The 25627-nt window shown below is 37.8% G+C and overlaps 1 protein-coding gene across 5 annotated transcripts in view; it reads left to right on the plus strand.

Moving 5' to 3' along the window:
* The window catches only part of CWF19L2 (CWF19 like cell cycle control factor 2), a 138375-nt gene that overhangs the window by 74814 nt on the left and 37934 nt on the right, over nt 1-25627 (plus strand). For 3 of the 5 annotated variants that reach the window (XM_005215777.5, XM_015474602.3, XM_059875073.1), the window contains 3 exons: nt 6900-7004; nt 8926-9063; nt 19963-20175. In XM_005215777.5, coding sequence (XP_005215834.1) covers nt 6900-7004; nt 8926-9063; nt 19963-20175 — 456 coding nt within the window. The remainder of the gene's footprint in view (nt 1-6899; nt 7005-8925; nt 9064-19962; nt 20176-25627) is intronic. The other 2 variants (XM_024975723.2, XM_059875072.1) reach the window with 2 other exon arrangements.

A 25627-nucleotide genomic window follows, 5' to 3' on the forward strand; every position in this document is an offset into this window, starting at 1 on the left:
TTAAACATATCAGTGAGATCCATCTCATCTAATGTGTCAATTAAGACTTGTATTTCCTTATTAATTTTGTTTGATGAAATATCCATTGTTGTGAATGGGGTGTTAAAATCTCCTACTATTTTTGTGTTACTGTCAATTTCTCCTTTTATGCCTGTTAGTGTTTGTTTTATGTAGAGGTGTTCCTATCTTGGAAGCATAGGTATTTACAATTATATCTTCCTCTTGGATTGATCCCTTGATCATTATGTAGTGTCCTTTCTTATCTCTTGTAACATTCTTCATTTTAAGGTCTACTTTGTCTGATATGAGGATTGCTACTCTAACTTTCTTTTGCTTTCCATTCGCATGGAATGTATTTTTCCATCCTCTCAGTTTCAGTCCCTATGTCTCCTTGGGTCTGAAGTGGGTTTCTTGTAGATAGCATATATATGGGTCTTGTTTTTGTATCCATTCAGCCAGTCTGTGTCTTTTGGTTGGAACATTTAATCTGTTTACATTTAAAGTAATCATTGATATATATGTTCCTATTGCCATTTTATTCATTGTTTGGGATTGATTTTGTAAATCTTTTTCTTCTCTTGCATTTCTTGACTATATAAGTCCCTTTAACATTTGTAGTAAAGCTGGTTTAGTGGTACTGAATTCTCTTAACTTTTGCTTGTCTGAAAAGTTTTTGATTTCTCCATCAGTTTAGAATGAGATACTTGGTTTTACTCTGGTACAGTAATCTTGGTTGTAGATTTTTCCCTTTCAGTACTTTACATATATTCTGCCATTTCCTTCTGGCTTGAAGAGTTTCTGCTGAAAGATCAGCTGGTAAATGTCTGGGGTTTACCTTGTATATTACTTGTTGCTTTTCTACTGCTGCTTTTAATATTCTTTCTTTGTGTTTAATCTTTTTAGTTTGATTAGTATGTGTCTTAGTGTGTTTCTCCTGTGGTTTATCCTGTATGGTACTCTTTGTGCCTCTTGTACTTGATTGACTATTTCCTTTTCCATGTTGGGGAAATGTTCATCTATAATCTCTTCAAAAATTTTCTCATACCCTTTCTTTTTCTCTTCTTCTGAGACCCATATATTTTGAATGTTGGTGCATTTGATACTGTCCCAGAATTCTCTGAGACTATCCTCAGTTCTTTTCGTTCTTTTTATTTTTTCTGCTCTTCAGAAGTTATTTCCGTGATTTTATCTTCCAGCTCACTGATTTGTTCTTCTGCTTCAGATATTCTGTTTTAGATTCCTTCTGCTTCTGCTGCTAAGTCGCTTCAGTCGTGTCTGACTCTGTGTAACCCCATAGACGGCAGCCCACTAGGCTCCTCTGTCCTTGGGATTCTCCAGGCAAGAATACTGGAGTGGGTTGCCATTTCCTTCTCCAATGCATGAAAGTGAAAAGTGAAAGTGAAGTCGCTCAGTCATGCCCGACTCTTAGCGACCCCATGGACTGCAGCCTGCCAGGCTCCTCGGTCCATGGGATTTTCCAGGCAAGAGTACTGGAGTAGGTTGCCATTGCCTTCTCCATTAATTCCTTCTAGAGTATTTTTAATTTCAGTACATGTGTTGTTTGTCTCTATATGGTTATTCTTTAATTCTTCTGGGTCTTTGTTAATTGATTCTTGCATTTTCTCCTTTCTGTTTTCAAGAATTTTTATCATCTTTTCTATCATTATACTGAATCCTTTTTCAGGTAGTTTGTGTATTTCCTGTTCATTTATTTGGACTTCTGTGTTTCTAGTTTGTTCCTTCATTTGTGCAGTATTTCTCTGCCTTTTCATTATTTTTTTAAAGCTTATTGTGTTTGAGGTCTTCTTTCCCCAGTCTTCAAGGTTGAATTATTTCTTCCTTTTGGTTTCTGCCTTCCTAAGTTTGATCCAGTGGTTTGTGTAAGCTTCATATAGGGTGAGATTTGTGCTGAATTTTTTTTTTTTTTTTTTTTGCTTTTTCCTCTGATGGGCAAGGCTGAGTGAGGTGGTAATCCTGTCTACTGATGATTAGGTTTGTTTTATTTTGTTTGTTTGTTGTTTGGGTGAGGCGTCTTGCACAGGGTGGTTGGAAGATGCCCGTTCTTGCATTCAAGTGGTTTCATTTGTGGAAGTTCTAACTATTTGGTACTTCCTAGGGTTAGTTCTCTGGTACTCTAGGGTCTTGGAGTTAGTGCTCCCACTCTAAAGGCTCAGGGCTTGATCTCTTAGCTGGAGGTCTTCTGGAATCTGAGACTGAGCCACATGAGCTTTTTGCCAAGTTTGTTTTTGGTGTCCTGGTTTCCAGCATGCTGGGCTTCTTGTCAATTCCACTGTGCTGGATTTCTTTTGTGTTTGGCTTCTATAGCATGAGCTTTTGTCAAATTTGGCTTCTGCCATGCTTGGTCTCTGCCTTGCAGGTGCTGAGCTGAGGTTATTTCAGCCAGGTTACATCCAGGTCACGGCACCAGATATATTAGGGGAGTGTATAATTTCTTCAGTTCTGTATTGCAGCAGCAAAGATTTGAAACAGCAGACCAGTGTTAACAGCTTGGTTACAGCTTAGAGAGCACACTGTTACTTTTTCAAGCATCAGAACCTTCTGGTTTAGTTTCTTTTTGCTGCTCGCATCTCTTCAGATTTTCCACTGTTGACTTATCACTGTGGAAATTCTGCCATCCCACTGCCTGAGCCCGCCCACCAGCCCGCAGCACCTCCCCAGGGTTGCCAGGCCCACACATCTCTTTTTGAGATCTTGGGTCTTCTTTACTTTCATTACTCTAAATTTTTTTTCATATAAATTTCTTGTCTCCCTTTATTTGGTTGTTCTAGTAGGTTTTTATTTTTGTCCTTCACCTACAAGGTTGAAGGTGTCTGTAAGCTGAGATATTCTTTAAAATATGACACTATTAATTAATACTGGTTGATTAATAGTGGAAATACATAATATTGTGTGTGCATGTAAGATCGAAAATTTGGATGCATTTTTTTCCCTTTCTGTTTCAACAGGGAAAGTAAATCTCTAGTAATGAAATTGAAAGTTTTTTAAATAATTAATTCTCTTTGGAGAGATAGACTGAAATGCAAATAATTTGCTTAGTCTTGTTTTGAATTGACTTTTAATGAAGTTGTTAGCTAGTATACTTTATGTCATTTTTTTATTAGGACCTTTTCAGGAAAATTCTGTTTTTATCATAGAATGCAGTTGGGTGTATATTTAATAAAAGTTCATGGGAATAACTTCTTTTGAAGAGTAGAAGTGAAAATCATTTGAGGGCTGTTAATTGAAAGAATAGAAGTTACGTGGAATACCATTATGGTAGATAATTCAACAAGTTCATTCTGTCATTTAATTGCTTTCAAGATTTGGTAGGGTCTTTACTCTTTTTTTGTACCTTAAACCTATATAGTCTTTGTCAGTATGCTTCAGTTATGGTTTGAAGGGGATAAGATGTGGAATTTCAGTCTCCTTCTGCTGTGATAGAATTGCCATTCTTTTTTTTTTTAATTTTTTATTGTAGCATAGTTGATTAACAATGTTGTGTTAGTTTCTAGTGTAGAGCAGACTGATTCAGTTTGTACATATACATGTGTCAATTCTTTTTGAAATTCTTTTCTGATTTAGTTTATTACCGAGTATTTAACAGAGTTCCCTATGCTATACAGTAGTTCCTTGTTGATTATCTGTTTTAAAAGAAGTGCATATATGTCAGTCCCAAGCTCCCAATCTATCCCTTCTGCCTGCTTTTCCCTACTGGTAACTGTAAGCTTGTTCTCTAAATCTGTGAATCTGTTTCTGTTTTGTAAATAAATTTATTGGTGCCCCCCCACCTTTTTTTTTTTAGGATTCCACATATAAGCAGTATTACATGTATTGTTCTTTCAGTGTCTAACTTATTCACTCAGTATGACATTCTCTAGGTCTATCTGTTTTGCTGCAAATTGCATTTTTTTTTAAATTGCTAAGTGATGTTCTACTCTATATGTGTATCATATGGTCTTATCCATGCTTTTGTTGATGGACATTTAGGTTACTTCCATGTCTTTGCTTTGTAAATAGTGGTGCAGGGTATATTGGGGTACATGTGTCTTTTTGAATTATGGTTTTCTCAGGGTATATGCCCAGTAGTGGGATTGCTGGCTCATATGGTGATTCTGTTTTTGGTTTTTAGAGGAATCTCCATACTTTTCTCCATAGTGGCTATATCAATTTACATTCCCACCAACAGTGCCTGCACTCTCTCCAGCTTTTACTGTTTGCAGATTTTTTGATAATAGCTATTTTGACTAGTGTAAGGTGACATCTCATTGTAGTTTTGGTTTACATTTTTCTAGTAATTAGCTGTGTTCAGCATCTTTTCAAATGTGCCTCTTTACCATCTGTATGTCTTCTTTGGAGAAATGTCTGTTTAAGTCATCTACCCTTTTTTGATTTTGTTTGTGTGTGTGTTTTAATATTGAGCCACATGAGCTGTTTGTAAATTTTGGAGATTAATCCCTTACTGGTTTCATTGTTTGCAAATAGTTTCTCCCATTCTATTGGTTGTCTTTTCATATTACTCTGGGAGACAGCCTCAGGAAGATAGTACTGTGATTTACTTTAAAGAGTGTTCTGCCTATGGTTTCCTCTAAGTCTTTTTATAGAATCTGGTCTTACATTTATGTTTTTAGTCGTGTTGAGTTTATTTTTGTGTATGGTGGTAAAGAATGTTCCAGTTTCCTTGTTTTACATGTAGCTGTTCTGTTTTCTTCGGAATATTTTTTGAAGAGAGCATCTTCCTTCCCTTATAGTCTTGCCCCTGTTGTAATAGATTAATTGGCCATAGGTGTGTGGGTTTATTTGTGGATTTTGTATCCTGTTCCATTGATCTGTATTTCTATTTTTATGCCAGTACCATTTTTTGATGTCTGTAGCTTTGTAGTGTAGTCTGAAGTCAGGGATTCTGATTCCTCCAGCACCATTTTTCTTTCTCCAGATTCATTTTGCTTTTCAAGGTCTTTTGTGTTTCCATACAAATAATTTTCTCTTCTTTTTGTTCTAAAAAAATGCCATTGGTAATTTGGTAGGAATTGCATTCAATCTTTATAGATTGACTTATGCAGTATTGTCATTTTGACGGTATTGATTCTTTCAAACCAAGAATGTGGTATATCTTCTCATCTGTTTGTATAATCTTTGATTTCTTTGATCATTGTCTTGTTTTTGAACTGTACATCTATTGTCTCCTTAGGTTGCTTTATTCCTGCATGTTTGTTTCTTTTTCATGTGTTGATGAGATTGTTTCTTTAATTTCTCTTTCTGGTCTTTTGTTTTTAGTGTGTAGATGTATAACAAATTTCTGTGTTTTAATTTTGTATACTCTAACTTTACCGATCATTGATGAACTCTACAAGTTTTCTGGTAGCATCTTTAAGATTTTCTATGTATAGTACCATGTCATCTGCAAACAGTGGCAGTTTAATTTCTTCTTTTCCAATCTGGATTTCTTTCATTTCTTTTTCTTCTTCAATTTCGGTGGCTTGGATTTCCAAAACCGTGTTGAATGAAAGTGGCAAAAGTGGACATCCTTGTCTTGTTACTCATCTCAGAGGAGATGCTTTCAGCTTTGCACTTGTAAGCGTAATGTTGGCTGTAGCTTTGTCATAATTGGCTTTTATTATATTCAGACATGTTTCATCCATGCCCACTTTCTGGAAGGTTTTCTTGTTTTTTAACATAAATGGGTGTTGAATTTTGTCAAAAGCTTTTTCTGTGCCTGTTGATATGTCTGTATGGTTTTTGTTCTTAAGTTTGTTGCTGTATCACTGATTAATGTGAAAATATTGAAAAATTTTTGTATCCCTGGGAGAAATCCCACTTGGTCATGGTGTATGACCCTTTTAATATTTTGTTGGATTGAGCTTGCTAGTATTTTGTTGAGGACTTTTGCGTCTATGTTAATCAGTGATATTGGCCCATAATTTTCTCCTTTTCTGTAGTCATCTGTGTTTCATTTTGGCATGATGGTTGTGGTGGCTTCATAGAATGACTTTGGGACTGTTCCTTTGCAGTTTTTCGAAATAGTTTTAGAAGAATGATGTTAACTCTTTTCTAAATGTAAATATTAACTCTTCTCTAAATGTTTGGTAGAATTTGCCTATGAAGCCATTTGTTGCTGAGTTTTGTTTGTTGGAAGATTTTTTATCATAATTTCAATTCATTACTTGTAATTAGTCTGTTCATATTTCCATTTGTACGATGGAAGAAGATTCTTGGGAGATTGTACCTTTCTAAGAATGTCTTCATTTCCTCTAGCTTGTCCATATTATTGACATCTAGTTGCTTGAGACAGTCTCTTATGAGCATTTTAATTTTTGTGGTACATTGTAACTTCTTCTTTTTTATTTCTAATTTTATTGATTTGAACCCACTCCTTCTTTTTCTTGATGCATCTGGCTAAAGATTTATCAATTTTGTTTTCAAAGAACCAGGTTTTAGTTTTATTGATCTTTAATTTTTAAAAATTTTCATTTCTGCTCTGATCTCTATTATTTCTTTCCTTCTACTAACTTTGAGTTTTGTTTGTTCCTCTTTTTCTGGTTGTTTTCATTGTAAGGTTAGGTTGTTTATTTGTGGTTTTTCCTTTTTCCTGCCGTAAGATTGTATTGTCTTAAACTTCTCTCTTAGAACTTTTCTCACATCCCACATATTTTGAATGGTTGAGCTTCATTTTCCTTTGTCTCTAGATATTTTTTATTTCCTGTTTTATTTCTTCATTGATCCATTGGTTGTTTAGCAACATATTGTTTAGCCTCCACGTATTTATGTTTTTTAGATTTTTTTTCTTGTGTTAATGTCCAATCTTATAGTGTTGTAAGAAAAGATGCTTGATACGATTTTAGTTTTGTTAAGTTTACTTAACAAGCATTCAGTATATATATATCCTATATAACTTTATATAGGATGAAGATCAGGAAGAAGTGATCCTTGTCAGAACAGATCATTCTGGAAGAGTCTGGCCTGTAAACACACCAGGAAAACAAGAAGGAAGAAGGAAAAGACAGAATGTATGTTTAACATATATCTTTTGTTTATTACTTTAGAATTCCTTTTTTCCCCTTTGTATCAGATTTACAGTTAATCCTTTAACCACCTGAGTTTGAATTGCTCAAGTCCACTTATACACAGAACTTTTTCAATAAATTACATACTGTAGTACTACATATCTGTGGTGGTTTGAACCTGTGGATATGGAGTATAGTTAAAGGATCAACTATAATCTGATACAAAGGGGAAAAGAGGAATTCACTGCCCCTAACCTTTGCATTGTTCAAGGGTCAACTGTCCTTTGAAATATTTTTAGACATGTAGTTCAGTAATGCAAATGCTGTTGGTCTTTCATTGCTCAGTAGTATATGACTCTTTGTAGCCTCATGTACTGTAGCCTGCCAGGCTCCTCTGTCCATGGCATTTCCCAGGCAAGAATATTGGAGTGGGTTGCTGTTTCCTTTTCCAGGGGATCTTAACAACCTAGGAATCAAACCCGCATCTCCTACATTGGCAGGCGGATTCTTTACCCCTGAGCCACCAGGGAAGCCCAATGCAAACATTAAAAGGCAGTAAATAGTGATATTACTTCTAATTATATCCCTTTGCCTTTTACAAAATGTTATCTAATTCAACAGCAGATGTGAACATTGAATTTTTAAGGAAGTCTTAATTTTAACGTTTATTTCTTTGACATTATTTCTAGCTTCTTTTTACATACTCATCATAGCTCTTAGGGAAAACCTTGGTCCCATACATCTCTTATCTGTGTTTTATCCTTTATAAACCTAATTTTGTTTTCTGCCTTCTAGCTGCTGCGGTTAATTTATAGCACTGCCTTGAGGCTCTTAAAATGGCAAAAACAACATATTCAATTTTCTCAAGTTAGATTTTTTGTTTCAAATTTGAAAGATCTTATAAGCAGTAATTAAGTACACAAAAGAGTCATTTAGAATCTTTCTGTCAAATGTTTATAATCTGCCTGTTGAGTGCAAATAGAAATGGGATAGACACCTCTTTTGATGAAATGGGAAGTATTCGGGTTTTGCAAGAAAGATGTCATAGGAAAATAGTAAAGGTTTGAATTGTATGAGATGACAGAACTGGCTTGGGGTTCATAGACCCATTGCCAGATGGCATTCAGTCATGTTCTTGAATTGCTTACTATTGAGTAATCTAGGTACAGGAGTAAAGAGGTAGACACATTCATTTGGCACTGAGGTTTGCTTTTTGAGTATAATGAAGGATAAGGGGACCAGAAAGAGATTTGCATCCAAGGAGTGATTGAAGTCATAGAACGTGAGATACAAGGTTGTGAAGATGAGAATGGTAACATGGGCATAAAATAAGAGGGTGGTTCCAAAGAAGTTGAACAGCAGGATTTATTTGGATAAGGGAATTTGAGATCAGTGTTGAGGAGATTTGATTTGGTAGGTAATACGCAGCACTTTTCTTTTCCACTGACAGGTATGGAACCAACTGAAAGGAAAACCCGGAATTGTTTAGATGAGAGTCAGAATATCAGCTTTGCTTCTGATACAGCTGTTTGAAGTAGATTTGCTTAAAACCTCACTTTTGTTTTTGATATACTTTCTCAATCTCTGGATAACTTCCAACTTAACTCTACAATGTTAGGGATTTTTTACTACAAGGAGGGGAGAGAAAGCATAAAGCAATTCTGCCCTTTGCCTAAAACTCAGAAATCAGATACTTTCATGCTTCCATCCCTTGGGAAGAGGAAGGTAATGGTACAGAAGAGGTAGGGAGTGTCATTTTAATGGAAATTCTTCCACATGGATGCAGACAGAATAGAAAGAAACTAGAAGGGAAGATTATGATATATATTGGGATTTTTACTTTTAATGTCAGATTTATAGGTAGTTTATTAAAATACTTCAGACTTGTGTTTTCATTAAACTTACAGTGTTCATTTTGTCATAGGTTTCAACTTATGAGGGAAAAGAAAGGGTCAGATACTTTCATGATGATGATAACTTAAGCCTAAATGATTTAGTCAAGAATGAAAAGATGGGAACAGCAGAAAGTCACAACAAACTTTTTATGAGAATGACATCGAAGGTAAGATATATTGCTGGGATACCTTTGAATTTTGAGAAATTCCGTCTACTCAGTCTACAGTGATGTACTTTGCAGAGATAGCTGGTTCTCTCTAAACTTTGTTTTATTAAATTAAATCCTTTCTAAGACACATCAGAAACCTGCATTTTAGAATTGATGTGATTGGGCAGTATATTTTAGGGATTTAGTTTTTTTAAAAATAAGAATTCTGGGTTAATTTTATAATGTATTCTATGAAAATGTTAATTATGTATTTGCTCTACCATTTAAGAGAACATTTGGGGCAAGACTTTTAATGTTGACAACATACTTGCTAGTTAGATTACCAGTCTGTTTTGTCTTGATGTTTCATCGGTTCTTCATAATTATGCCACAGGTGTATAATTAAAGTAATATATAAAAAATATTATAAAGAAGACATCTTGGAATAACCTTAAGTCTATTCATATAAAAATTTTATATTCTTTTTAAAAGTATATCAATGTTTCATGGGTAGTAGGATGAATTCTTTAATTTCAAATAATTATCTTTGTTGCAAACGCTTCATTGCATTTCCTTTCAAACACTGCCATTAACACTTGTTATCAAAGAGACATTTATTTATTTATTTATTTATTTTTGAATTTTATTTTATTTTATTTTTTAACTTTACAATATTGTATTGGTTTTGCCATACATCAACATGAATCCACCACAGGTATACACGTGTTCCCCATCCTGAACCCTCCTAGCTCCTCCCTTCCTGTACCATCCCTCTGGGTCGTCCCAGTGCACCAGCCCCAAGCACCCAGTATCGTGCATTGAACCTGGGCTGGCGACTCATTTCATATATGATATTATACATGTTTCAATGCCATTCTCCCAAATTATCCCACCCTCTCCCTCTCCCACGGAGTCCAAAAGACTGTTCTATACATCAGTGTCCAAAGAGACATTTAAATTAGGGTTTGACTCCACTGGGAAAATTTATCTCACTGTATTTACAAGTGAAGTTTTATTGGAACACAGCTATGTTCATTTTATTTCCATGTAGTCTGAGGCTATTTTCGTTTTGTAACAGCTTCATTGACATGTAATCTAAGGTTGTTTTCACTTTACATGTAGTCTAGGGCTGTTTTCACTTTATAACAGCTGAGCTGAGTAGTTGAGACAGAGACTTTGTAGCCCACAAGACTGAAAATATTTACTGTTTGGCACTTGATTGAACAAATTGCCATCCTTGCTTATGATGCTATTGGTGATGGGAACTTGAACCTAGGTATCTGAGGAATAGGAGGGAGACTTTTTACTGTATACCTTATTAGACTTTTCTTTTTAGCTATATGAATGTTTTACCTGATGGAAAAAATTAACTTAATGAAAACTAGAACAAAGGCAATCAAGATATCAGTGTGTATATATGTGTGTCAGAGGGAGTAAAAAATACTTTGATTTAAATAGAAATGTTTATTATCACCAAGAATTATATGGGAACTTAACTTTAGCCTATTAGGTTAATTTTTCTTCTCTTTATTTGGGGTGAAATACTAGAAATCTTCTAGGGTCTGGAAATTCACTGCAGATAGAAGGACATATTTTTATGGAAGTTTCCTTCTCAGAAATTTAGAAGTCTGAATGAAATATAGTTTTAGTAATTTTATTATAATCCATTCACATTTATACAGAAAATAAAACAAAACCTTGTTAGAATTTTTAATTAAAAATAAATCACTTATTAATTTTAAAAGGTATTTATTGGGCATCTAATTTGTGCTGGATACCATTTTAGGTGCTGGGTATAGTGAAGTAATAAAGTTCCCCAACCCCAAGGAGCTTATATTTCTAGTAGATGAGATATAAAATGAACAAATGCATGATATAAAAATTACATAACATTAAAAAATTACATAACATAAATACTGTGTCACAAAATAGAAAATAGTTTTGTAGAGAGTAAAACAAGATAAAAGGAGATAGGATGGTGTTTTCAGTAGAATGCTGAAGGAAGACCTGTCTGTGAAGGTGATATTTCAGCAGACTTCTGAACAAAGTGAAGGGGAGTGATCTGTATAAAAATCTGGGGGAAGACCATGCAGCAGAAACAACAAATGCAGTTGATCTGAAGAAGAGACAAATACTATAAGCTTTAAAAAACAGCAGGATGACACATGTGACTCTGAATAGAGGAGAAATGAAAAGAGGTGTAGAAGAGGAAATGGTCAGACCATGTCAGGTCTTGGGGCCAAGGTGTGAGAGCTTCTGCTTTTGTTTTATTTATTTATTTCTAAAAGTTGCTTTCCCATTCTGCCTTACACCTACTCTTTCTTTTTTTTTTTTTTTTCCCAGCTGTGCTGGGTCTTCATTCTCCACAGGCTTTTCTCTAGTCGTGGGAAGTGAGGGCTGCTCTCTAGCTGCAGTATGTGGGTTTCTTTTGTTGCAGAGCATGGGCTCTAGGGTGCATGGGCTTCAGTAGTTGCAGCACATGAGCTCAGTGGTTGAGGCTCTTGGACTTTAGAGCACAGGCTCAATAGTTGTGGCACATGGACTTAGTTGCCCCATAGCACGTGGGATCTTCCTGGACAAGGGATCAAACCCATGTCTCCTGTGTTGGCAGGCAAATTTTACCACTGAGCCACCAGGGAAGCCCTTGTTTGTTTTAAATGATAGGGAACCATTTGAAGGTTTTTAGTAGGACAGTATCATGACCTCATTTTGTGTTTTATTGTTGTCCCGTAGCTTCCCTTGTGGCTCAGCTGGTAAAGAATCTGCCTGCAATCTGGAAGACCAAGGGTTTGATCCCTGGGTTGGGAAGATCCCCTGGAGAAGGGAACGGCTACCCACTCCAGTATTCTGGCCTGGAGAATTCCGTGGGCTGTATAGTCCATGGGGTCACAAAGAGTTCGACACAACTGAGCGACTTTCACTTTCACATAGCTCTTAAATATTCTCTCTTGGCTCTTTTTGTTTGTTTGTTTTTGTTCTCTCTGCTTTTCAGTTGTGGAAGTTTCTGTTGTCATATCCTCAAGCTCAGGGATTTTTTTCTTTAGCCTTGTCCAATTATTAATGAATCCATCAAAGGCATTTGTCATTTCTGTTACAGTGTTTTTCATCTCCAGCATCTAGTTTTTTTGTTTTTTTGTTTTTTTTTGGTTCTTTTCTTAGAATTTCCATATCTCTGCTTACATTGTGCATGTGCTTAGTCACTCAGTCATGTCCAGCTCTTTGGACTGCAATGTGACAGTCTCCTCTGTCTTTAGAATTTTTCAGGCAAGAATACTGGAGTGGGTTGGCATTTCCCTTCTCCAGGGGATCTTCCTGGCCCAGAGATCGTAGGTACATGTACTGTGTCTTTGCTTACATTATCCATCTGTTTTTGGTGAGCCTGTGCTGCTGGACTGTGAATTTCACCAGTACTTCACAAGTTTTTCTCCGCTTAGTTGGAATAGAATAGAGTGGCTAGAAGGGGCTGGATTTGAATGTTTCCCTTCTTTCAGGTAGATTAGGCTCTGCTAAAACTCCAGCAGGTTAAACTCTGGTGTGGCAATTTCTGCTGAAGGGCTGGCCTTGGTAAGAAGAAAAGAATGCCTTGGTACATTTCAGGGTGTTTCCTTTTCCCTTCCCCTTGTTGAAAGTCACAGAGGACTTTTCTCTGATATTTACTCTGCAGACCTGGTAGAGCTCCAAGAGATAAAATTCACAAAATTTTGAGGGGGCCCCTTATGACTGGATTCCCCTGGGATTGTTAACTTGCCTATTTGTCTACACTGAGCCTCCTGAAATTTATCAACTGCAGTTTAGATTTTCCTATCCTGGCACTGGTTCTCGCAGAACCAGTGGTTTTTCACAAATAAATTGAATTAGGATTCTTTGTATCAACCTGATTGTTTCTCCAATTTTGGGGGCAATTACTTCCCTGAGTCTAAGAAGTGCTGTCGAGTTTTCAGTTTGCTCACCTTTGTACTTGTTGGGATAGCGTGGCAACTTCCTAGCCCCTGAAATGCCAGTCTGGAGACTGCTGGTTTATGTTTTGAAAGATTTTTCTGGTGACTCTTTTGAGAATGTAATGTAGATAGGCAAGAATGGAAGCAGGGAGAATGTTTAGGAGGATAATTTCCTTAATTCAGATAGAGGCTTGGGTTAGGTTGGTAAACTGATGAAAAGCAGTAAGATTTGGGGCAATGCTGGTGCCATTCATTGTAACAGAAAAACTTTGGCAGGGAAAAAATCTTTCAGGAGGTGGGAGATGAAGAATACTATTATTAACACATTAAGTATGCCCATTAGTCATTCACATGATGGTGTGGAATGACTGTGCACAGAGCTCTGGGTATATCTTGGTTCTCCCATATAGATATAGATGCTGTTAACAGGGACTTAAGAAATTATTTATGAGGAGGATCTGAAGACGGAGCTGAGCACTATCTGAAAGAAGGAAAAAGATTCAACAAAGGGGATTGAGAAGGTTCGACCAGTGAGGTGGAAGGAAAACAGCATGTGATGTTTCAGCATCCAGAGGAGACAAGAAAGATGTTGTGAATAACTGTTACCTATTTCTGAGAGACAGTAGCATTTTCATAGATAGAAAAGTGAGTATTCATTTGGCACTGGGAATGTTTCTCGTGACTTTTTTTTTTTTTTTCCACCATGTCATGCAGCTTGTGAGATCTTAGTTCCCCAAGCAGGGATTGAACCTGGGCCGTGGCAGTGAAAGTCCTGCATCTTAACCATTGGCCCACCAGCAAACTCCCTTTGTGACTTTGATAAGTGTGGTTTCCTTAGTCTGCTAAACAGAAAAGCTTGATTATGATGTGTTCAAAAGTGAATGTAAGAACAGTTGGTGAAGAGATAGTCTTAGAAAGGATCTGGTTACTGTCTACCAGTAGGTAAGGCACAGATACAGCTAGGTTTGTAAATGTGGGAGTAGCAAATGAACTAGTTTTCCTCTTACTGCCTCTGTTAGTTGAATAAAAGGACTCAGGTATCCCCTGAGAGTGATGATGTAGAAGGGGTGTTAATTCCAACAAGTACTGCTCCCAATTAGATAATTCAATAGAAAACACATAATGTTCCATCAGGTTAGTACAAGACCACATGTTTTGATGACCAGGCAAAAATTGTTACATCTTGACTGGGAAGTTCTGATTCATCCACCATATTCACCAGACATTGCACTTTCAGATTTCCCTTTCTTTTGGTCTTTACAAAATTCTCTTAATGGAAAAAATTTCAATTCCCTGAAAGACTGTAAAAGATACCTGGAACAGTTCATTGTTCATGAAGATAAAAAGTTTTGGGAAGATGGAATTGTGAAGTTGCCAGGAAAGCAGCAGAAGATAGTGGAAAAACTGGTGAATACATTTTTTCAGTAAAGTTCTTGGTGAAAATGAAAATGTATCCCTTGTTAAAACAGAAGGAACTTTTTGGCCAGCCCTATAAACCAGCTTCAGATTAAGAAAGTGAGTAGAAGTAGGAATGGTGAAATTGAGGACAAAATTGGTCAGAGAGCAATATGTGCAAAGCCTGAAGAGAACAGTACTTTGGGGGACTCAAATAGGGGGGCAAAATATAGAGTTTGAGTAGAGATATGATCACATGTGACTGATCCTATGGATCATAACAAACTATGGAAAATTCTTAAAGAAATGGGAATATCAGACCACCTTACCTGCCTCCTGAGAAAACTGTATGCAGGTCAAGAAGCAGCAGAACCAGACATAGAACAACAGACTGGTTCCAAATTGGGAGGAGTACGTCAAGGCTGTATATTGTCACCCTGCTTATTTAACTTTTATGCACAGTACATCATGCAAAATGCCCGGCTGGATGAAGCTCAGGCTGGAATCAAGATTGCCGAGAGAAATATCAGTAACCTCAGATATGCAGATGACACCACCCTAATGGCAGGAAGTGAAGAGGAACTAAAGAGCCTCTTCAATTCAGTCGCTCAGTCACATCTGACTCTTTGTGACCCCATGGACTGCAGCATACCAGGCTTCCCTGTCCATCACCAACTCCCAGAGCTTACTCAAACTCATGTCCTTCGAGTTGGTGATGCCATCCAACCGTCCCATCCTCTGTTGTCCCCTTCTCCTCCTGCCTTCAATCTTTCTGGCATCAGGGTCTTTTCCAGTGAGTCACCTCTTCGCATCAGGTGGCCAAAGTATTGGAGTTTCAGCTTCAGCATCAGTCCTTCCAATGAATATTCAGGACTGATTTCCTTTAGGATTGGCTGGTTTGATCTCCTTGCAGTCCAAGGGACCCTCAAGAGTCTTTTCCAACACCACAGTTTAAAAGAATCAATTCTTCAGTGCTCAGCTTTCTTTATGGTCCAACTCTCACATCCATACATGACTACTGGAAAAACCATAGCTTTGACTATGAAGACCTTTGTTGGCAAAGTAATATCTTTGCTTTTTAATATGCTGTCTAAATTGGTCATAGCTTTTCTTCCAAGGAGCAAGTCTTTTTGAAATTAATTGCTGCAGTCACCATCTGCAGTGATTTTGGAGCCCAAGAAAATAGTCTGTCACTGTTTCCATTGTTTTCCCATCTATTGGCCATGAAGCGATGGGAGCAGATGCTATGATCTTTGTTTTTTGAATGTTGAGTTAAAAAATCATCTTGATAAAATTGAAAGAGGAGAGTGAAAAAGTTGGCTTAAAACTCAACCTTTGGTTTTGTTTAAAACTCCAACTATGGTTTTTTCCATTGATTATGTGACAGTTGAACCATAAAGAAGGCTGAGCACTGAAGAACTGATGCCTTCCAACTGAGGTGTTGGAGAAGACTCTTGAGAATTCCCTGGAAAGCAAGGAGATCAAACCAGTCAATCCTAAAGATAATCAACCCTGAATATTCATAGGAAGGACTGATGCTGAAACTCCATTACTTTGGCCACTTGATGGGACGAGCTGACTCAGTGGAAAAGACTGATGCTGGCAAAGATTTACTGGGAAGGGGGCAACAGGGATGAGATGGTTGGATGGAACCATTGACTCAATGAACAAGAGTTTGAACAAACTGGGAGATTCAGAAGGACAGGGAATTCAGGTATGTTGCAGTCCATGGGGTTTCAAAGAGTCTGATATGACTGAGCAGCTGAACAACAACGTGATCACATGTGACTGAGGTGACTCATATTTATAAGTCCTTATTGCATGCCAGGCATGTGCTAAAGGATTAAGAAAGATAATCTTATTAGATGAATAATACTGTTATAACCATTGTAAAGTAGGGAAATAGACTATAGGGACAATGCAGAAAGATTAAATAACTGCCTGTTATTATTATTTAGAATACTACTACAGTTATTCTGATTATAGTTCAGTTTAGACACCCAGTCGTGGCTGACTCTTTGCAACCCCATGAACTGCAGCATGCCAGGCCTCACTGTCCATCACCAACTCGCGGAGTCCACCCAAACCCATGTCCACCAAGTTGGTGATGCCATCCAAACATCTCATCCTCTGTCATCCCCTTCTCCTCCTGCCCTCAATCTTTCCCAGCATCAGGGTCTTTTCAAATGAGTCAACTCTTCACATCAGGTGGCCAAAGTATTGGAGTTTCAGCTTCAACTTCTGTCCTTCCAATGAACACCCTGGACTGATCTCCTTTAGGATGGACTGGTTTGATCTCCTTGCAGTCCAAGGGACTCTCAAGAGTCTTCTCCAACATCAAAGTTCAAAAGCATCAATTCTTTAGCGCTCAGCTTTCTCTGTAGTCCCTCTCACATCCATGCATGACCACTGGAAAAACCATAGCCTTGACTAGACGGACCTTTGTTGACAAAGTCATGTCTCTGCTTTTTAATAGGCTGTCTAGATTGGTCATAACTTTCCTTCCAAGGAGAAAATGTCTTTTAATTTCATGGCTGCAGTCACCATCTGCAGTAATTTTGGAGCCCAGAAAAATAAAGTCTGACACTGTTTCCACTGTTTCCCCATCTATTTGCCATGCAGTGATGGAACTGGATGCTATGATCTTAGTTTTCTGAATGTCAAGCTTTAAGCCAACTTTTTCACTTTTCTCTTTCACTTTCATCAAGAGGCTCTTTAGTTCTTTGCTTTCGGCCATAAGGATGGTGTCGTCTGCATATCTGAGGTTATTGATATTTCTCCCGGCAGTCGTCATTCCAACTTGTGCTTCCTCTAGCCCAGCGTTTCTCATGATGTACCCTTCATATAATTTAAATAATCAGGGTGACAGTATACAGCCTTGATGTACTCCTTTTCATATTTGGAACTAATCTTTGTTCCATGTCCAGTTCTAACTGTTGCTTCCTGACCTGCATACAGATTTCTCAAGAGGCAGGTCAGGTGGTCTGGTATTCCCATCTTCTTCAGAATCTTCCACACTTTATTGTGATCCACACAGTCAAAGGCTTTGGCATAGTCAATAAAGCAGAAATAGATGTTTTTCTGGAACTCTCTTGGTTTTTCAGTGTTGCAGTCCAGTGCTGCTTGTCTGCGAACAGTCGGACATGACTGAGCAACTTCACTTTCACTTTTCACTTTCACGCATTGGAGAAGGCAATGGCAATGCACTCCAGCGTTCTTGCCTGGAGAACCCCAGGGACGGCGGAGCCTGGTAGGCTGCCGTCTATGGGGTCGCACGTATTCAGACACAACTGAAGTGACTTAGCAGCAGCAGCAGCATATTGGCAATCTGATCTCTGGTTCCTCTGCCTTTTCTAAAACCAGCGTGAACATCTGGAAGTTCACAGTTCATGTATTGCTGAAGTATGGCTTGGAGAATAATGAGTGTTACTTTACTAGTGTGTGAGATGAGTGCAATTGTGCGGTAGTTTGAGCATTCTTTGGCATTGCCTTTCTTTGGAATTGGAACGAAAACTGTCCTTTTCCAGTCCTGTGGCCACTACTGAGTTTTCCAGATTTGCTGACATATTGAGTGCAGCACTTTCACAGCATCATCTTTTAGTATTTGAAATAGCTGCACTGGAACTCCATCACCTCCAGTAGCTTTGTTCATAGTGATGCTTGCTAAGGCCCATTTGACATCACGTTCCAGAATGGCTGGCTCTAGGTGAGTGTGAGTGATCACACCATCATGATTATCTGGATCGTGAAGGTCTTTTTTGTACAGTTCTGATTATAGAACCCAAGTTTTTAATCATTATACCTTTCAATATCTATGACTTAGTAGGGCAAAGAATGGTTTGAACTTGATCCTGTTTCCAATGTAAGGTGTTTTGAGGATTTTAAGCCAGGACATAAATAAGTAAATAAAATTTTTGTTTTAAAAACATCCCTCTTGCTACAGTTTATTGTGAAGGTTTAAAAGAGAAAGTGCCTTGAGATACAGTTGAAAACTGTTTTATATTCTATGCGGAGTGCATGCTAATTTAAACATTTTTTTTCATGGGTGAGTTTCTGGGATTTATTTTTGTTAATAAAAATAAATTTTAATTCCTAATTTAAGTAATTAGGAGTTTCAGATTAACATATACACACTCTTGTGTACAAAACAGCAAGCAAAGACCTACTGATTAACACAGCGAACTATACTTACCATTCTGTTATAACCTATAATGGAAAATAATCCAGAAAGAACACACATATACACATAGACATACATATGCACACATGTATATAACTGAATCACTCTGCTTCACACCTGAAATCAACACAATGTTGCAAACCAACCACACTTTAATAAGATAAATAAGCTTTTAACAAGTTTTTTAGCATTATCAAAACACCATTATCACACACCCCTAAATGAACAGTATGTCAGTGGTGTCTAGCCAAAGACCACTAGGGACACACAGAATTAAGTTGGGTTTATTATATAGCCGCAAAACAGAATGCAGAGCATGTTGAACTGTGGGATATTCTCAATAAGAGACCATTAGAAAGACTCATTAAAAGAAATTGATTATGTATGCGTGAAACATACATAATTTTATAAATTTGTTACCTCTATAAAAATAAATTAAAAGAATATTTTTTAAAGAGAAGGGAGAAAATTGTTCTCCATATACTTATTAGCAAATTGGTGGTAAATTTAATAGAATGTATGCAAGGCAATGGCACCCCACTCCAGTACTCTCGCCTGGAAAATCCCATGGATGGAGCAGCCTGGTAGGCTGCAGTCCATGGGGTTGCGAAGAGTCGGACACAACTGAGCGACTTCACTTTCACTTTTCACTTTCATGCATTGGAGAAGGAAATGGCAACCCACTCCAGTGTTCTTGCCTGGAGAATCCCAGGGACGGGGGAGCCTGGTGGGCTGCCGTCTATGGGGTCGCACAGAGTTGGACACGACTGAAGCGACTTAGCAGCAGCAGCAGCAGCAGCATGCTAATTTTATAGTGAAAGTTGTTCTTAACCTCTCTGTGATTTAGTTTCGTCATTTATATATCGAAATGATACTGATTCCTTCCTCAAAGGAGTGTGAAAATAAAAAGTGTCAGTCTCTGTCATGTCTAACTCTTTGTGACTGCCAGGCTCCTCTGTCCATGAAATTCTCTAGGCAAAATTACTGAAGTGGGTTGCCATTCTCTTCTCCAGAGAATCTTCCAGGCCCAGGGATCGAACTCAGGTCTCCTGCATTGCAGGCAGATTCTTTATTGTCTGAACTACCAGGGAAGGCCATAGGAGTATAAAACAGTCAAATTGCATAGAATTGCACATAGTAAATACTCAATACACTTTATTTGTGATGATGATGATAATAAATTGACCTCTGTGGTTCAAGCTTAAATTTTAATCAGTTTTTTCTTTTTAAAAATGTTCATGTAATAGTTTTATCATAGAACTTATAGATGTAACTTCAGTATGCCATAGTATTATCAGACACAACTGAGCGACTAACACTTTGATTTTACTTTTTTCATGACACTGTACAATAAACTGAATAAACCACTGCCTTCTCTCCACTACTTTTATTTTCATTTTTTAGTTTATGGGAAAAACAGATGGAGATTATTACACTCTGGATGACATGTTTGTCTCCAAAGCAGCTGAGAGAGAACGTTTTGGTGAAGAGGGAGAGAATCAGAGGAAAAAAGCTATTGCTGAGCACCGGAGTCTTGTTGCACAAATGGAAAAATGTCTTTATTGTTTTGACAGTTCTCAGTTTCCCAAGCACCTTATTGTTGCAATAGGTGTTAAGGTAAGAAATACAGTGTTTATTATCCTAAGGAAATGCTTCTTTCTCCATATGCTTCTAAGGTTCTCAGTAATCTGTCTCTTACTCTGTGTTTTATATATTTTCTTTTCTAAGTTCCCATGATTCTTAGAATTTTCTTTAGATTGAGTATAAATATTCAAATGATATGAAACATATTTCATGTAATTCCACTCTACAGCTAGGCAGCATTGAGTTGTGCTTCAGGCCCTAGACTCTGGATCCAGACCACGTGAATTCAGACCCTTGCTCTGCCATTTCCCATCTATGTGATCTTACTTTCATGTTTGGCACTTAAGTCTCAGTATTAAAATCGCTTCAGAGCTACTTACTTTAAAGTAGCTTCTGCTTCTTCCCTTACATTCTCACAAAATCTTGTTATTTCTCTATAGACTATCTCATAATTTGAAGAAGTTTATTGTACAGTTTCTGCTTAGTAACCCACTGGGGATTGGTTCTTCAGTCCTTGTATATGAAAATCCACAGATGCTCAAGTCCCAGTCAGCCCTTCATATTTGTATTTTGTTTTACTTGTTGAGTGTCTCCCTCAGTAGTCTGTTAGTTCCATGAGTATAGGTAACTTTTACTTATCATTGTATACTTGCATATATCCCATTATATTCAAACATGTATGTTTATAGTCACTTCTTTCGATAAATATTCTTGTTGTTCAGTCACTCAGTCGTGTCTGACTCTTTGCCACCCTGTTGACTGCAGCACACCAGGCTTCCCTGTCCTTCATTGTCTTCTGGAGCTTGCTCAGACTCATGTCTATCGAGTCGGTGATGTCATCCAACCGTCTCGTCCTCTGTCGTCCCCTTCTCAATAAATATTAAATATCACTTATTTAATAGCCGGTAATAATAGTCATTTATTTCAGCATTTGGCAATTTAATCCTTATGTTAAGTAAATAGTTATCATGTACCAGATGTATGCCAGAACCTAATTAGTCACTGGGGAAAAGTAGAGAATCGAATATACTTGTGACAGAGCACAGTAATGATTGCCCTGATTTAAGGAACTGTTGTTACAAAACAACTATAGAGAGGAAATGTGGGAAATGATGAGAGGTTATTTTTTGAAAAGCTGATCTGAAAGGCTTCTCTGAGGAGATATTTTAAAGGTATGAAAGTAAAGCTATGAAAGATGAGAAGAAGCAAGCAACATGAAAATCTGAATGAGTAGTGTTTCAGAAAGAGGTATCAGTGAGTGAAGACATGAGATGGGCATTTATGGAACAGAAAAAAAGAACCCAGTGTAGCTAGAGTGGAGTGAGTGAGAAAAAGTGGTAGGAAAAGAAGTTGAATGAATGAACGCTAGTTTCAAAAACTATTATTGTGGAGAATATACATATACATATTATTTGTTTCACATATACACACAGCACCTACATAGCCAAAGAACTGGTATTGACTTTTTCATTACAATTCTAGTCTTTAATACCTTTAGGTCATTAAGACTGTCAGTTTATCAGTTTGAATTTTGGTTTCTTTAACTTTTAATTTTTCATTACCCTTCTTTTCCATTTCTTTGTTTTCCTCTAGACATTATCAAAAGTGTGTGTGTGTTAGTTTCTCAGTCCATGTTCAAATCTTTTTGACCCCATGGACTGTAGCCTGCCAGACTCCCCTGTCCGTGGAATTCTCCAGGCAAGAATACTGGAGTGGGTTGCCATTCCTTTCTCCAAGACTTTATAAAAAAGTAAAAGTAAAAAAGTCCATTCAAAATTTAATCAATCAAAAACCCTTAACCAATCTTACCAGATACTGGTATTAATTTTCCCATGTTCTTTTCTAGACTGTTAAATAAACATTTATATTTTCATAATTAGGACATTTTGTATAAATATTTCATTCCCCTTCAGTCTGGCCCCTACCTTTACCAAATGTAAGAATAAATTCAGTTTAGTTCAGTAGCTCAGTCGTGTCCGACTCTTTGTGACCCCATGGGCTGCAACACATCAGACCTCCCTGTCCATCACCAACTCCTAGAGTTTACTCAAACTCGTGTCCATTGAGTCAGTGATGCCATCCAACCATCTCATCTTCTGCTGTCCCCTTATCTCTCCTTCAGTCTTTCCCATCATCAGGGTCTTTTCAAATGAGTCAGTTCTTCACATAAGGTGGACAAAGTTTTGGAATTTCAGCTTCAACATCAGTCCTTCCAATGAATATTCAGGACTGATTTCCTTTAGGATGGACTTGCTGGATTTCCTTGCAGTCCAAGGGACTCTCAAGAGTCTTCTCCAACACCGCAGTTCAAAAGCATCAAATATTCGGTGCTCAGCTTTCTTTATAGTCCACCTCTCACATCCATATATGACTACTGGAAAAACCATAGCATTGACTAGATGGACCTTTGTTGGCAAAGTAGTGTCTCTGCTTTTTAATATGCTGTCTAGGTTGGTTAAAACTTTTCTTCCAAGAAGTAAGCATCTTTGAATTTCATGGCTACATCTCCATCTGCAGTGATTTTGGAGCCCCCAAAAATAAAGTCTGTCACTGTTTCCACTGTTTCCTGATGTGTTTGCCATTAAGTGATGGGATCGGATGCCATGATCTTAGTTTTCTGAATGTTGAGCCAAAGCCTTTGACTGTGTGGATTACAATAAACGGTGGAAGATTCTGAAAGAGATGGGAATACCAGACCACCTGACCTGCCTCTTGAGAAATCTGTATGCAGGTCAAAAAGCAACAGGTAGAACTGGACATGGGACAACAGACTGGTTCCAGATAGGGAAAGGAGTACTTAAAGGCTGTACATTGTCACCCTGCTTATTTAACTTAGCAGAGTACATCATGAGAAACACTGGGCTGGATGAAGCACAGGCTGGAATCAAGATTGCTGGGAGAAATATCAATAATGTCAGATAGGCAGTTGACACCACCCTTATGGCAGAAAGCAAAGAAGAACTTAAAGAGCCTCTTGATGAAAGTGAAAGAGGAGAGTGAAAAAGTTGGCTTAAAGCTCAACATTCAGAAAACTAAGATTATGGCATCTGGTCCCATCACTTCATGGCAAATAGATGGGAAACAGTGGAAAAGAATAAATTAAACATAAAGTAACAAAGTTTCCAATAATTCTGTATAAAAAGTTTGGGTATTTTTCAGTGACTGCATTTTCCCAAATGCACTGAAGACAGGCTAGGTCCACACAGGCACAGAGGTGTGAAGTATACAAAACTTCTGTTTGCCTCCTATTTTATAGACTATTTCCCATAGTAGGCATTTCTCAATTAGTGAAACAAACTCTTGGCCAGCAAAGAGACGTTTTCTATTTTCAACCCATACATTGTTAGACAAATTCCTTTTCCTCTCCTACTGTGAGGTAATCCACATTTTTCAATTAGAAGGTATTAAATTTTAATTTTATACTTTTTAATGCAAAAAGGCAAATTGGCTGTCTGGGGAGACCTTAAAAATAGCTATGAGAAGAAGAGAAGCAAAAAGCAAAAGAGAAAAGGAAAGTTATAAGCATCTGAATGCAGAGTTCCAAAGAATAGCAAGAAGAGATAAGAAAGCCTTCCTCAGTGATCAATGCAAAGAAATAAAGGAAAACAGAATGGGAAAGACTAGAGATCTGTTCAAGAAAATTAGAGATACCAAGGGAACATTTCATGCAAAGATGGACTTGATAAAGGACAGAAATGGTATGGACCTAACAGAAGCAGAAGATATTAAGAAGAGGTGGCAAGAATACACAGAAGAACTGTACAAAAAAGATCATGATGACCAAAATAATCACAATGGTTTGATCACTGACCTAGAGCCAGACATCCTGGAATGTGAAGTCAAGCCGGCCTTAGAAAGCATCACTACAAACAAAGCTAGTGGAGATGATGGAATTCCAGTTGAGCTATTTCAAATCCTGAAAGATGATGCTGTGAAAGTGCTGCACTCAGTATGCCAGCAAATTTGGAAAATTCAGTACTGGCCACAGGACTGGAAAAGGTCAGTTTTCATTCCAATCCTAAAGAAAGGCAATGCCAAAGAATGCTCAAACTACCGCACAATTGCACTCATCTCACACGCTAGTAAAATAATGCTCAAAATTCTCCAAGCTAGGCTTCAGCAATATGTGAACCGTGAACTTCCAGATGATCCAGCTGGTTTTAGAAAAGGCAGAGGAACCAGAGATCAAATTGCCAACATCTGCTGGATCATTGAAAAAGCAAGAGAGTTCCAGAAAAACATCTATTTCTGCTTTATTGACAATGCCAAAGCCTTTGACTGTGTGGATCACAATAAACTGTGGAAACTTCTGAAAGAGATGGGAATACCAGACCACTTGACCTGCCTCTTGAGAAACCTATATGCAGGTCAGGAAGCAACAGTTAGAAGTGGACATGGAATAACAGATTGGTTCCAAATAGGAAAAGGAGTACGTCAAGGCTGTATATTGTCACCCTGCTTATTTAACATATGCAGAGTACATCATGAGAAATGCTGGGCTGGAAGAAACACAAGCTGGAATCATGATTGCCGGGAGAAGTATCAATAACTTCAGATATGCAGATAACACCACCGTTATGGCAGAAAGTGTAGAGGAACTAAAAAGCCTCTTGATGAAAGTGAAAGAGGAGAGTGAAAATGTTGGCTTAAAGTTCAACATTCAGAAAACGAAGATCATGGAATCAGGTCTCATCACTTCATGGCAAATAGATGGGGAAACAGTGGGAACAGTGGCAGACTTTATTTTTCTGGGCTCCAAAATCACTGCAGATGGTGTTTGCACCATGAAATTAAAAGGCGCTTACTCCTTGGAAGGAAAGTCATGACCAACCTAGATAGCATATTGAAAAGCAGAGACATTACTTTGCCAACAAAGGTCCGTCTAGTCAGGGCTATGGTTTTTCCTGTGGTTATGTATGGATGTGAGAGTTGGACTGTGAAGAAAGCTGAGCGCTGAAGAATTGATGCTTTTGAACTGTGGTGTTGGAGAAGACTCTTGAGAGTCCCTTGGACTGCAAGGAGATCCAACCAGTCCATTCTAAAGAAGATCAGTCCTGGGTGTTCTTTGGAAGGAATGATGCTAAAACTGAAACTCCAGTACTTTGGCCACCTCATGCGAAGAGTTGACTCATTGGAAAAGACCCTGATGCTGGGAGGGATTGGGGGCAGGCGGAGAAGGGGACGACAGAGGATGAGATGGCTGGATGGCATCACTGACTCGATGGACGTGAGTTTGAGTGAACTCCAGGAGTTGGTGATGGACAATGAGGCCTGTTGCACTGTGATTCATGGGGTTGCAAAGAGTCAGACACGACTGAGCGACTGAACTGACCTGAACTGAACTGAAATTTTAATTATAAAGTCAATTTTCCAATTAAGGTATTAAATCTTCTTTTTGTCTCTTACTGAGCATCAGCTGATCTGTTTCTTCCTCTTGGGCCAGCCGTATCATTTTTATTTCATTTTAACACTATTTGAATCGTGT

Source organism: Bos taurus, chromosome 15, assembly GCF_002263795.3.
Source record: "Bos taurus isolate L1 Dominette 01449 registration number 42190680 breed Hereford chromosome 15, ARS-UCD2.0, whole genome shotgun sequence".
Classification (NCBI taxonomy): Eukaryota; Metazoa; Chordata; class Mammalia; order Artiodactyla; family Bovidae; genus Bos; species Bos taurus.